Source organism: Rhineura floridana, chromosome 2 (assembly GCF_030035675.1).
Source record: "Rhineura floridana isolate rRhiFlo1 chromosome 2, rRhiFlo1.hap2, whole genome shotgun sequence".
Classification (NCBI taxonomy): domain Eukaryota; kingdom Metazoa; phylum Chordata; class Lepidosauria; order Squamata; family Rhineuridae; genus Rhineura; species Rhineura floridana.
In genome coordinates, this window is record NC_084481.1 from 14048659 (window position 1) to 14061194 (window position 12536).

Here is a 12536-nt window from a genome sequence, read left to right on the forward strand (position 1 = left end):
CTGGCTTTGTAACATTTAACATAAATTACCTTGGCCCCATAACAGTATGGTGAACAACGGACATAGGAGTCAGTTATTTGAACTGTAATTTTTTTTGGTCATCAAACTTTGCCAAGAATTTGAAGCAGTTATTATTAGAACTTCAAATAATAAAAGACAGCTTTTATCTTGGAATCTGAAGGGATAGCCTAAACCGTTGCAAGATGTGTTAAAATGAAATTAAAGAACACATGAATAGCAAATATAAAGTCAAAAGTCAGTTGAGAAGAGGATTATATTTCTGTTCCTAAATCAACTGCATATCTTTGTGTATCTTAAGGACTTTCAGAATGAAAGTCCTTGCTCCTTCTTGTTTTGCCATCAGATGATAGTATGATGTTTTTATATATTTGCCACCTAAGCAAAGGTTGCCATCTCAGCAAAGATATTGTTTACTCCATGGAGTCTTTGGCTGTAATCCCAACCCTACCCACCTGGGAGTAAGCCCCACTGAAATTCAATAGGACTTACTTCTGAGTAGCCATTGTAAGGATTACACAGCTTGATTCTTACGCATCACCTGACTGACATCCCACCCCGGGTGCAGTATTTCCAAATGTAAATACATCTCTCACATTGAGGCGCAATGGGAAAATAAAGCTGAAGTAGATAGCTAAATGATGTAAGCATTAATAACAAAAAACAGACATTTGGTTTTAGCTTGAAATGATCTTCCACCTGCATGGCAGGTGGGAACTTGAGCTCCACCTGGTGGTTAAAGGCAGAAAAGACACTGATTGATTTTGCACAGTCTTCTAGCCTCCCCTTACTCTCAGAGATCAATTCTTTTATGACAAGCCACAGAAAAACACCAACAGCGACAACAAACTGATAAAAATAGACAAACAAGCACTCTCTGTTCTTGTAAGGTAAAGAATAACAGCACCAGCAGCTCAGCACAGAATAGGGAGAGGCCCTGAAATAATCATTACATGCATGTAGAAGACTGCTTCATGGTAATACCAAACTTCTCTTCTCCCATTCTTCTCTCACAGAAAGTGATCTCAGATGGGACATACCAAAGCTGACTCATGTAGGGCAGGAAAACTTAATGGGAAAGTTGGGCTGTCCAATGGTGAGAATAGTCTTCTTCCAAAGGCTGCCTTGGTCGAGGCATATCAGGGCTATCTTCGAACTGATTTTTGTGATCTACTTTTAAAGCCTTTTGGAAAAAAGGGTGGGGTATAGATGCCGTAAACAAGCAAACATAGCAAACAGGCCTTGTATTCCAGCACTTCAATACCCAAGTTCTCATGTTTGGAGCAAGGGTCCTAACTTCTTTCAACAGCACAACTTTTATCTCAAGTTATGATACAACTACCACTGGCAAATCTGTGAGAGACACTGCACACACAAAGGCAAGATGACCTGCTAGAGCAACCTTCCACAACTTGGTGCCTTTTAGTTGTTTTGGACTATAACTTCCATCAGCCTTAGTTAACATGGCCATCTCAACCACGTATCATGGCTTTCATGTAAATAGGGGCCTGGTCAGTGACCAGGGTGATGAAAGTTGAAATCCAAAACATCTGAAGGGCACAAACCGTAAATTCCTCAGTATATTAACGTTGGCATACCTGTGTTGAGATACTGTGACTTGATCTAGACGTCATATCACCATTGGCTGCTCCTGTAAAAGGACTATGGGATTCAGGTTCTTCATGGTGAAAGGAAAAAGCTTCACATCTATTGTTACTTTCTCCTGCCACAAAAAGAAAAATAAGACTTATTTATCTTCTATAAAATGAAGTTTTATGTAATTAACATTTATGTTTGAACAATTACTACATTAATGACATCAGTGCTAAATAATAACATAACATAGGGGTGACATAGGAACAATTAGTGAGTTCATCAACAGAGTCTTACAGAACAATGTCCACTAATTACTGAATTAAAAGAAAGCCGATAAAAGTTATTCTTCACAGTACTGCATGGTTTTTCGAGCTTAAATTCTACCCTCAAGAGGCTAACAAAACACTCCTTTGAGGCTGCAGTCCTACACACACTTACCTGGGATTTACCATTTACTTACTTCTGAATAGTTATTTTTATTTTAGTTCATTTCCTCTCATGCACAGTAGTGGAAGGCATGGTGGGGCGGCAGCACCTACCTGACCTCCCGACAGCTGAGTCGCTGCTGCTTACAGAGAAGGGAAGGGGGAGGCAGCAGGGAGGAACTGAAGCAGAAAATACTGTTTCACCTTATATTAAGTTCAAGTTATCCCATGAGTAAGTTCAACCAACCAAAGTTTATTCACATGAATAAACCTATAAACCACCCCTATTTGCTTTGCCTGTCAACCGCGCCTACTGTCGCCAGCACTCCCTCCCTCCTCCCTCCCCCCAGGTGACACCACTGCACTCCCCCTCCCTCCCTCCAGGGGACACCAGTGCTCCTCCTCCCTTTCCCTATGGGTCAAAAGTGCTCCCTTCCCCCCACCGGTCACCAGCACTCCCTTACTCCCCTCTGCAGATATCTAGCCCACCCTCCCCCCACAGGTCACCAGCCCTCCTTCTCCCCAGGGGTCACCAGCATTCCCCCTCCTTGTCAACATGGGTCACCAGCCCTCCTTCCCCTCCATGGGTTACCAGCATTCCTCCTTCCTCCCCCCATGGGTCACCAGCCCTCCCTCTGGCCCACAAGTCACCAGTGTTCCCCCCCATGGATCACTAGCCCCCCCTTGGGTCACCAGTGCACCCCCTCTCCCTCCCCCTGTGGATCACCCCCTCCCTCCCCCACGGGCCACCCAGCCAGCAGCCACCTCTGCCTGTTTTTCGCTCACCTGCGCCTACTGTCGCCAGCACTCCCTTGATGACTCATGCGCCATCACCACCAGACGCCTCATGTGCCTCCACCATCACCACCTCCAAGCGTCAAGCTATTCATGAACACTTAGAAAAATATAATATAAGATATATTGTTAACCTAACTTACCAATCACTGTCTCACTTAAATGTCTTTTCTTTCTTCCTTCTGGTAGCTGTTTGGATATTTCTGACATCAGCTGATGTTTGGAACTAGATTCAGATCCACAGATCCACTGCCAAGGAGCAGCTTTATACTGAAAATATTCTGCAACAAAATAAGCATTATTTTACTACAGCTTCTTCTCTGTTTAAAAAGTACAGGAAGACTATAAATTCTAATAATACACATTTATGAAATCTTCAAAAATACCTAAAGTCAGAAACACAAAACACCAAAGTAGTAAGAGTATGGATTTTGCCATTCTTCCATGACTAGTAGAGCAATTCAAACTCCTGGTGGGAAGCAGTGCAGCTTAGCGGAGTCTTGATGCTCATGCCTTGAGTTGAGGGGGCAGAAAAGCCCTCCCTTTTTTTGCTCTGCCAGCTCCAGGGTGGTGCAGCCAAAGGCCAGTTCAAGCACACTGTGAGTAGCTAGATCAGCTTAGGATTCAGTAAATCCATGGCAGCATGGCTCTGTTCCCTCCCTGGTCATACACCAGTGGACAGTAGCATCTACCTGCCCATGGCTTAGGCATGCACAGTTGGGAGCTCTCTAGCAGTGAAGATCCCTCGCTGGATTGTCACCTTGTAGTGGTGAGTGGGCTTGCGTGTTCCAATGAACCCTGTGAGCGATGCCATCGGGAGTCATGCTCCCAGCAGGGTCACCCATGGCGGTAAGGTTGAGGGAGAGGAACCAGACAAAGAACGATCCAAGAATGTCCTCAACGGCAGAACAGGCAGAGAATAACAATGTGTATGTTACAATGGCTGTGAAGGCGGATGAAGGCTGCAGCAGATAAAAGACTTCCAATCGTCATGGTACCCATGCCATTGGATCAAAGTCTTTTTCTGTCAAGATTGTGTGTTGATCATTGTGCGCCGATCTCCCCACATAAAACAAATTCACGCACAGGCGTCTTCCAACCAAGTTGTCTTGGAAGACAATCTTACTTGGCCACGAGTGATCGCCAGCCAGCAGTGAAGAGCCCCCACCCCATGAGAGAAACACCTCCACATCCAACACCCTCCAGCACAGTAAAGCAAGGGTTTGGATTACTCTGCCCTATGTTTACATTCCCAACATTTAGTCAGAAGTGGAAAGCCTATTCCACACACATGTCACACTGGAAATATATTAAGAGCCAAAAAAGACACCGTTAGTTTGCTTATTTTAGATGCCTACAATTCACAAAAAATCAGCAGATTTTAAAAATGCATTTTACAATGAAATTGTTATCTTTAACTTTCACAGCACTTGAAAATGTAGACCTCTTAATGACGAAATTATGAGTATTCAGGGCAACAATAAAAAGACCTTTAGGTGTTTCCCTAGTCACCATGGGCCCAAGAAGGCTGGTGACCCCCCCGCAAGGTATTTTTTTCCTTTTCAGTCTTAATTCAATTGTTGCCTTCGTATTTCCATCTAGAAATTGCCCATTTCCATTTTAAATTACTTTGTAAACAATTTTTTCCCATCAGTCAAAAAACATATGCACAGTGAAGGGAAATCAACTAAAAAGATAGGACAGTGCACGGTACAAATCACAAATAACAAACCAAATAGGGCCGATTTGGGCCAATTTGTATCCTGTCCAGATCAGGATAAAGCAGCTACAAATCTCTACAGAGCAGAGCAGATCATCCTGAATCGATTTGTAAAGATTTGTACACATCTATAACTCAAACCAGTCTCGAATGAACCCATACAGGGCGTCTCTGAAATGTAGTAATTACAAACCATATAAGGAGAACACCAGGGTGGAGAGACAGGAGGAAGGCCCTATCTACGTATTACCTTCATGGTGCTGCCAGCCCATGTCTGTCTAATGCTACTTACTTGTCTCAAGTATTGAAACTTAATTTTTAAAACAACCCTTTTTTTCAAAATTTTGAAGAAAGGAACAGGAAACACAGGAGCATGAGAATCGATATGACTGTGCACTCAGAGTCGTTAAAAAAAATTGGGAAAAGCAAACTTTAAAGACGGTTAGCATGAAAGCCCCCTGGAGCTACCCATCTGAAATTTGGCAGGGTTAATTCCCTCTATAGGGTCTACCATGTCACCAAATTTCATGTCCCTATGTGAAAAACAAAACTGTTATGGTCATTTTAATTTAAAAACATTGTAAATGTTAAAGGTGGCTAGCATGAAAACTCCTGGAGCTATCCACCTGCAACCTGGCAGGTTTAATCCCCTATATAGCAGCTTCCATGTCACCAAATGTCACATCTCTAGGTCAAAAAACAATAAAGATATGGCCATTTTGGTTTTGCAATGGAAGTCAATAGGATTTCCAGAGATTTGTAATACGGAGTGTGATGTAGATTCAGATCTGAATTGGATCCGGTCCAAACCTGTCCAGACCAGACTGGGCCTGATCTATATTTATAAGTCAGAGACACAAATTAGATTGGGGGATTCGTGCACAGGCCTAGAAACAATGAAAAAGTCCAAAAAAAAAAAAAGGTATTGCATACCATTTGATGGAGACATTTTAAACTCTAAACCAAGGGCAGGTTCACCTTTGATATACTTCTTGAGTAGTGTTTTAAAGTGCTTATGAATAGGAATATCTGAAAAAGAAATTCAATATATGTAAAATATATTTAATATATGTAAAGAAATATAACATCTAAGATCAAACTATTATCTCAAAATGTATTATTTAAAATTTTTTTTTTTACTTTTTGTTTTACAGACAAATGCGTAACAGTAATCAAAAATCTATTATTATCTTACATGCACCTTGTATGTGTATTACATGCCTATTCTCAAAGGCTAATTCACTGAGTCTGGATCATCCTCCATTATATGAACATCTGTAGTCTTGTGGAGAAAAAGCCAACTGGAATGTACAGACATAGACAGCGGTAGTACCAGATGGCATGGTGGAGCAGCGGCACTCACCTGACCTCATGTTAGTTGCTGCTTACCAAGAGGTAGCAGGGCAGAGGCAAAGTTGGTGCAGTGCAAACACACCAGTGAAAGCCCTGGATTGGCTCTGCTAGTGCATTTGCACCATGCAAACCTTGCTGCCACCTTGCCCCCTCCCCTCCTGCGAAGCACCAGCAACACAACCAACCAGCAGCCAGGTGAATGATGCTGCCCTGTTGGTCAGCAGTGATTTCTTGTGTCATAGCTGCAAGCACTTTTTTCCAGTCAGCACATCCCCTAATTCAAGTGAATGTTTACCCTTAGACAGTTGGGAAGAAAACAAGTGCAAGAGACAAAAACACACTGTAAGAAGCACAGAGAAATTTGAATAGTTTTAACATAGCAAAAAAATAAAGTGAGCTCTGATTTGGCTTTTCACTTATATTTGGCATCTCATCTACTGCTTTTGTGTTGTGGAGGTAATCAAAAGATCTGGCTATGACCATTTGAAATTAAATTTCTCTCATTTACTTTCCTGTCCACATTTATTGTTACACCACTCTGATTTATGTCCACTCTACCAGTCTTTGCACCTCTACCATAACCTACCCCTCCACCTACCCCATTGTGTTGCCCCTTCCTCAGATAATAAAACAGAAGGTGTAACACTAGTGAAAATGGACCATTATTTTCACCTGAAGGGTGATTTTCCCAGGTATCCTGCCATCACGTGGGTATTAGCGCCATCTAGCGTCCGAAGGCAAGAATGTATTGAAGTCAAGACCTGGGGCATCAAGCCCCTTCCGCTCCAGTTCATTCGTGACGAGTCCGAAGTGGCAAATCTGAGAAGTACAAAAGGCCCATGGACCTACCAGCAAGGAAAATAGAGATACTGTCCCCAAAAATAACACAGAACTACATTCATTGTAACAGATTTAGAAAGGTCTTGACTCAACTAGACAGTGCAAAACAGTACAACTCTGAACAGTAATAATTTGAAAGGTTGTACAAAATACCCAGATATCCTTCAGCAGGGAGGGCCATGATGGCAGGCTACCTGGGGAAATTACCCTTCAGGTGAGACCAATGGTCCATTTTCCCCAGGTAGCCTGCCATCACGTGGGATGTACCAAAGCAGCCCCCAATAGGGAGGGACCAACCAGTGATTACTTGTCAGAAAGAACCTGTTGCAGAACATGCCTCCCCAAAGAGGCCTCGGCAGAAGTGTAATTGTCAATTTTATAAAGCTTTATAAAAGAATCTGAAGTAGACCATACAGCCGCTCTGCAAATCTCTGCAAGAGGTGCGTTGGTTGCGAAAGCAGCCATAGTGGCTGCTGACCTAGTCGAGTGCACCGTTATCTTACTGGGCACTGGAAGCTTAAGCAACTCATAGGCCAATGCAATGCAGGTGCGCAACCAACAGGACAAAGTAGAGTTAGCAACCTTTTTCTCCAGAGTTCGTGGGTGAAAGGATACAAGCAATGAATCTGTTAGTCTTATGTCCTGGGTTCGAGACAGGTAGGTCTTGAGGGCCCTCCGGACATGTAGCGAACGCCAGGCCTTCTCCAGTGGATGGACAGGATTTGGACAGAACGAGGGAAGAACAATGTCCTGGTTGCAGTGGAAAGCTGAATAAACCTTGGGGCAAAAGGACAGGTCGAGACATAATATCACTGAATCCTTATGTAAGATACAGAGGTGTCGGGCCTAGGACAGTGCCTCCAACTCTGAAACTCTCCTCACTTAAGTGACCGCCACCAGGAACAGGACTTTGAAGGACAACAGTCGTAATGGAACTGATTGAAGGGGCTCAAAGGGAGGGTGCTGCAGGGCTTGCAGGACCTTTGATAAACTCCATGAAGGAAAACGGTGACATACTGCCGGAGACTGTAGGGCAGCTTCCTTCAAAAATCGTTTGGTAAGCGGGTGTGAACCCATATGAACACCAGGAGATGAAATGGAGAGAACAGAAGATATGGTGGAGGCGTGACGATGCAAGATGTTTGCCTTAAGACCCATCTTCAGACCTCTATGGAGAAACTGCAACACCTGTTACACAGTAGCTTGAGAGGGTTGGAAGTTCTGGGACTCACACCATTTAGAAAATGTGAGCCAAGTACTTTCGTAGATGTGAGACGTTGATGGCCTTCTAGATGCCAGGATTGTGTCAATAACTTCCTGAGACAGACCTGCATGGATCAAATGTTCCCGTTCAAATGCCAAGCTGTCAGACTGAGCCATTCGGGGTCCATATTGGACCCTGTGACAACAGATCTGGCCGGACTGGCAACCTCCAAGGATCTGTTACCAACAGAGAGAGCAGGTCCAAAAACCATGGCCAGTGAGGCCAGATCTGTTGGGCCCTTTCGTGTCGCAGCTTCCTCAAAGTCCTGCCCAGTACTGGGGGAAAGGCATATGGGAGGCCAGTCGGCCACAGTGTCAACAGTGCATCTACAGATTCTGCGGTGGTGTCTAGATACCTGGAGAAATAGTGAGGTAGCTCGTAATTGTAACTGGAGGCAGGTCCACCAAGAGGATGCAGAACTGCCACTGGAGAAGGCTGAACACTACTGGGTGAAGTTTCCAATCTCCCGGGATCACCTGTTGTCTGCTAAGCCAGTCGGCCGTCACATTCAAAACACCACTGAGATGTTCTGCCCTCAGTGACTTTAGATGTATTTCGGCCCAGTCAAAGAGTTGAGATGCTTCCATCTGGAGGAAATGTGACCTGGTTCCCCCTTGTCTGTTCAGATGCGATTTCACACAAGTATTGTCTGTCTGAATCAATACATGGTCCAAAAGAAATATCGGTTGAAAATGTTGTAGGGCCAGATGGGCAGCTCTCAGTTCCAGACAGTTGATGTTCCAACTCGCTTCCGCGCTGGACCAGACACCCTGAACAAACTGGAAATTGCAGTGGGCTCTCCAGCCAGCCAGACTGGCATCTGTTGTTATCACAATCCTGTCTGGTTCTCGGAACGGACTTCCCTTGCTGAGGTTTCGGACTGTCGCCCACCATCGGAAGAAAACACGCAGTGCAGGTTCTAGGTGGATTGCCCGATGGTTGGACATGGCAATGTGCTGCTGGAAAGGCAGTAAGGCCCACTGGAGGCATTGAGTATGATGCCGAGCTCATGGTACAATGTGGATGGTGGACACAAACATTCCCAGAGCCCTTGCCAAAAGCATTATGTCCGCACTTGAGCGACGTGCCAGGACCAGTGCCATCTCTCTGATGGCTACAATGCGGTCTGGTGACAAAGAGGCCATGGCCTGTGTTGTGTCTAATATCGCTCCCAGATGCTACAGTTGCTGAGTTGGCTAAAGTTGACTTTTGTCGAGACTGACTAGCCAACCACGGGTGTGCAGAACCTCGAGAGAACGGTAAACGTGAAAACAGGCCAGGTCCCTGGATCCCACACGAATCAACAAATCATCCAAATAGGGATGAATATGCACACCCTGGAGACAGAGGTAAGCCACCAGGGTGCGCAACACTTTGGTGAAGACTCTCGGGGCTGACGATAGTCTGAATGGCATTGCCTGGTATTGAAAATGCTGGGGGCCAAAGGCAAACCATAGGAACCTTCTGTGAGCAGGACAAATAGGTATGTGGAGATAAGCTTCTTTGAGATCGATGGAGGCCAGAAAGTCCCCTTCTTGTAGAACTTCTATAATGGACGCTAGGGCCTCCATTTTGAACTGTCAATACTTCATGAAACGGTTGACAAACTTGAGGTCTAACACTGCCCTCCATGACAGATCTCGTTTGGGAACAGCAAACAGGAGGGAGTAAACCCCTTTCGACCTCTCTGCTAATGGCACTGGTTATATTGCAGCTATGTCGAGGAGATGAACTATAGCTTGCTGCATGATCCAGCACCTGTCTCATGCTCTGGGAAGAGGAGATGGGAGGAATCTGTCCAGAGGGGTTGACCAAAACTCTAGTTTGCAGCCGTGAGAAAAGAGATCTCTGACCCAACTGATCTGTGTCAAATGTAGCCAGTGGCTTGCAATCTGCCTCCAACAGGGATGGCGTCAGTATTGTCTGCGCTGATGAGCTCCTTTGCCATAAGAGGAGTTCGAGGCACCTGGACGTCCCTGGTACAGACCTCTGCCTTGAAAACGTTGTTTGTGCCAGGATCCCCTGGAAGGGCGGAATTTGGTAGATCGAGAATCGCAACCCCGTTCCCCAAGCCATGTACTCCGAAAGGGCTGAAACAAGCAGTATGGAGCGAAGCGTCTGAACAGCCTGCGATCATCCTTCCTGCCTGTGGCCAATACTGGCTTTCGATTATCTTTGGAGTCCACCAAGTCCGCTTTGAGAGCTTCCTCTCCGAAAAGTAATGACCCAGAAAAAGGTACCCTCGACAAGTTGACCCTGGGTGTAGAATCAGCATCCCAGTGTCTGAGCCAAAGCGTATGCCGAGTGACCACCTGTGCTGCTAGGGCCCGCGCTCCCAGCTGAGTTGCATCTAAGGTGGCATCAGCCACAAATGCTGCAGTCTTATGCAACTTCACCAGGCCCTTCCTGAGCCTGATTGGATCAGGATTAGGATCATCCAAGAGTTTGTCCAGCCACATCATAGAAGCTTTTGAAAAGATGGAAGCTGCAGCGTAGTCTATCCGTCACTCAGAAGGATCCTTCAGCTGTGAGTCCCCTTGTTTCGGCAGGAGGGACCTCTAAACCAAACTAGAGCTTGGCTCGTCTATCCCCAGGACGTTCAGGTGATTCATGAACTCCGGGGCCAATGCATACAGTCTGTTGGCAAGAATAGAGTAACAGCATGCCTACAGCAGATGAGCCTGTTCTTCCTTGGCCAGTTTGTCGATGGGGTCTGGCACAGGAAGATAGTGATCTGCCGATCTGGGAGATTTGAGGACCTTGGCCCCCTTCACAGGAGGAGTGGTAGATTCAGGTTGTAAAGACTGAAGGCCTAAAGTGTCCAGAACTCTACGAGCAAGGGGAAGATAGTCGGCTGAATCAAAAAGGTGATAGGATGAAATCTCCTCCAGTTCTGAATCACCGCTCCACTCATCTCCTTCGGCTTGTAAAGAATACACAGGATTCTCCAAACCGGTAATCTCATCACCAATCCTGCCTCTAGCGACATCGAATGGGTTTGGTGAGGGTGGGGGAACTGCATCATTGCAGCAGCAATGCCCCATAGTGCCAGATTGTTGCTGCGCACTCTGTTGAAGCAATGGGTTCGCCTGTGACCATGACTGCGCTTGTGAGAAGCCCAGTATGTCCTGCAACTGTGAGAGAAATTCAGAAGACAACTGCAACCCCAGTAGAGGGGCAAGAGCGGCCATCTGAGGATCTGAAATCACTGGCTGCACTTGGCAGAGGTGGATGCCCTTGTTGAGGCAAAATAGCAGGGGTCTCATCAGACTGGTGAGACGTATGAGCTCTAGCCAATGACATGGGTTGAGATGGACAGTCCAAAGCTGGTTGGCTAGGGAACCCCTCAAATTCGTCCTCAGACGACCTGGCAGGCGAATGAAAGAGGGCTGTTAATCTCTCTTGGCCAGCACCCTCTGAAGCCGGGACAGACACGTATCGTGCTTGCTTGGCAGCGCTGTGGCTAGATAAGTGTTTGGTTGTAGCAACAGCCTTGGAGTGAAGTCTGGGTTGCTTTTGCTTAGTAGACTTGTGATGCAATGGGGCCTTGCACGGCTTTTTTGCCCCTGTTGCATGAGCTGCCTCTGTCTGTTGATCCGCCATGATATACACGCACAAAGGTGGGAGGTGCAGTATGTATCACCAACACACGCACAAAGGTGCACTGTGGAGAGGGGCTTCAGTACATGCCCACAGGTGGGGGAAGCGGTACAACCCCAGGTGCACTACTAGTGACTAAGTGCAAGAAAACCACGCTCAAGTACACACGCAGCGTGAGAGATGCAGTACTGCTCTTGTGCTGGTAATATACAGAAGCCTGTCTGTTCAGGGGCTCGTAATATTTTTTAAAAAACTTTAAAACAATCTAGTCTAAATATTCCCTTCACTGAAACAATGCATACATCAGAAAGAAAAGTGAAGGTACGAGAGGGAACAAGAAGGAGATAAGTCAAAAAACGCTTGAAAAACTAAAAGAGCGGGAAAAAGGTAATGGATAAAATGGCGCCCGCTGAAAAAGAGCGAGAAAATTCAAAACAAAATGGCGACCGTCTAGAAGTCAGGAACAGGTCGCTTCACAAAGGAGCAATGGCGGCCGTCAAGTAGCTCAGAGAAACTCCAGATGGAGCGGAGGTATCCCGCCTGCGTTGTAAAAACAAATGTGAGGAAGCCGCCGCCACCGCCACAAAAAATACAGAGTGGCTGCTGCGTCCTCTAACGGCCACAGTAGCAAACAGGGGGGGCGCAGTCGCATTCTCCTCATGGCCACAGTAGCGAGCTGGGTGGGGGGGCACAGCCGCGGTCTCCTAACAGCCACAGTAGCGAGCAGGATGGAAGAAATCCTCGCCACGGCAGAGACTAGGCAAGCCACCAACAAAAGCTGCAACACAGGGAGCCGCAACTGCGAGCTCCTAGCAGCCAAAAAATACCAAGCCTCTGCCGCCGCCTGGATAGAAAGGGAGCTTGCGGCCAGAACAGGCTTCGCCGCGGGCTCCTGACATAAGGAGAGTAAAATAGCCGCCGCTGT

General features: G+C 46.1%; 1 protein-coding gene across 3 annotated transcripts in view; it reads right to left on the reverse strand.

The window, feature by feature from the left end:
* KANSL1L (KAT8 regulatory NSL complex subunit 1 like) overlaps nucleotides 1–12536 on the reverse strand; it is a 105475-nt gene that overhangs the window by 27724 nt on the left and 65215 nt on the right. For all 3 annotated transcript variants that reach the window (XM_061607868.1, XM_061607869.1, XM_061607867.1), the window contains exons 8-10: nucleotides 5488–5583; nucleotides 2978–3115; nucleotides 1617–1741 (exon numbers count right to left, since the gene is read on the reverse strand). In XM_061607868.1, the coding sequence (XP_061463852.1) occupies nucleotides 1617–1741; nucleotides 2978–3115; nucleotides 5488–5583 (359 nt within the window). The remainder of the gene's footprint in view (nucleotides 1–1616; nucleotides 1742–2977; nucleotides 3116–5487; nucleotides 5584–12536) is intronic.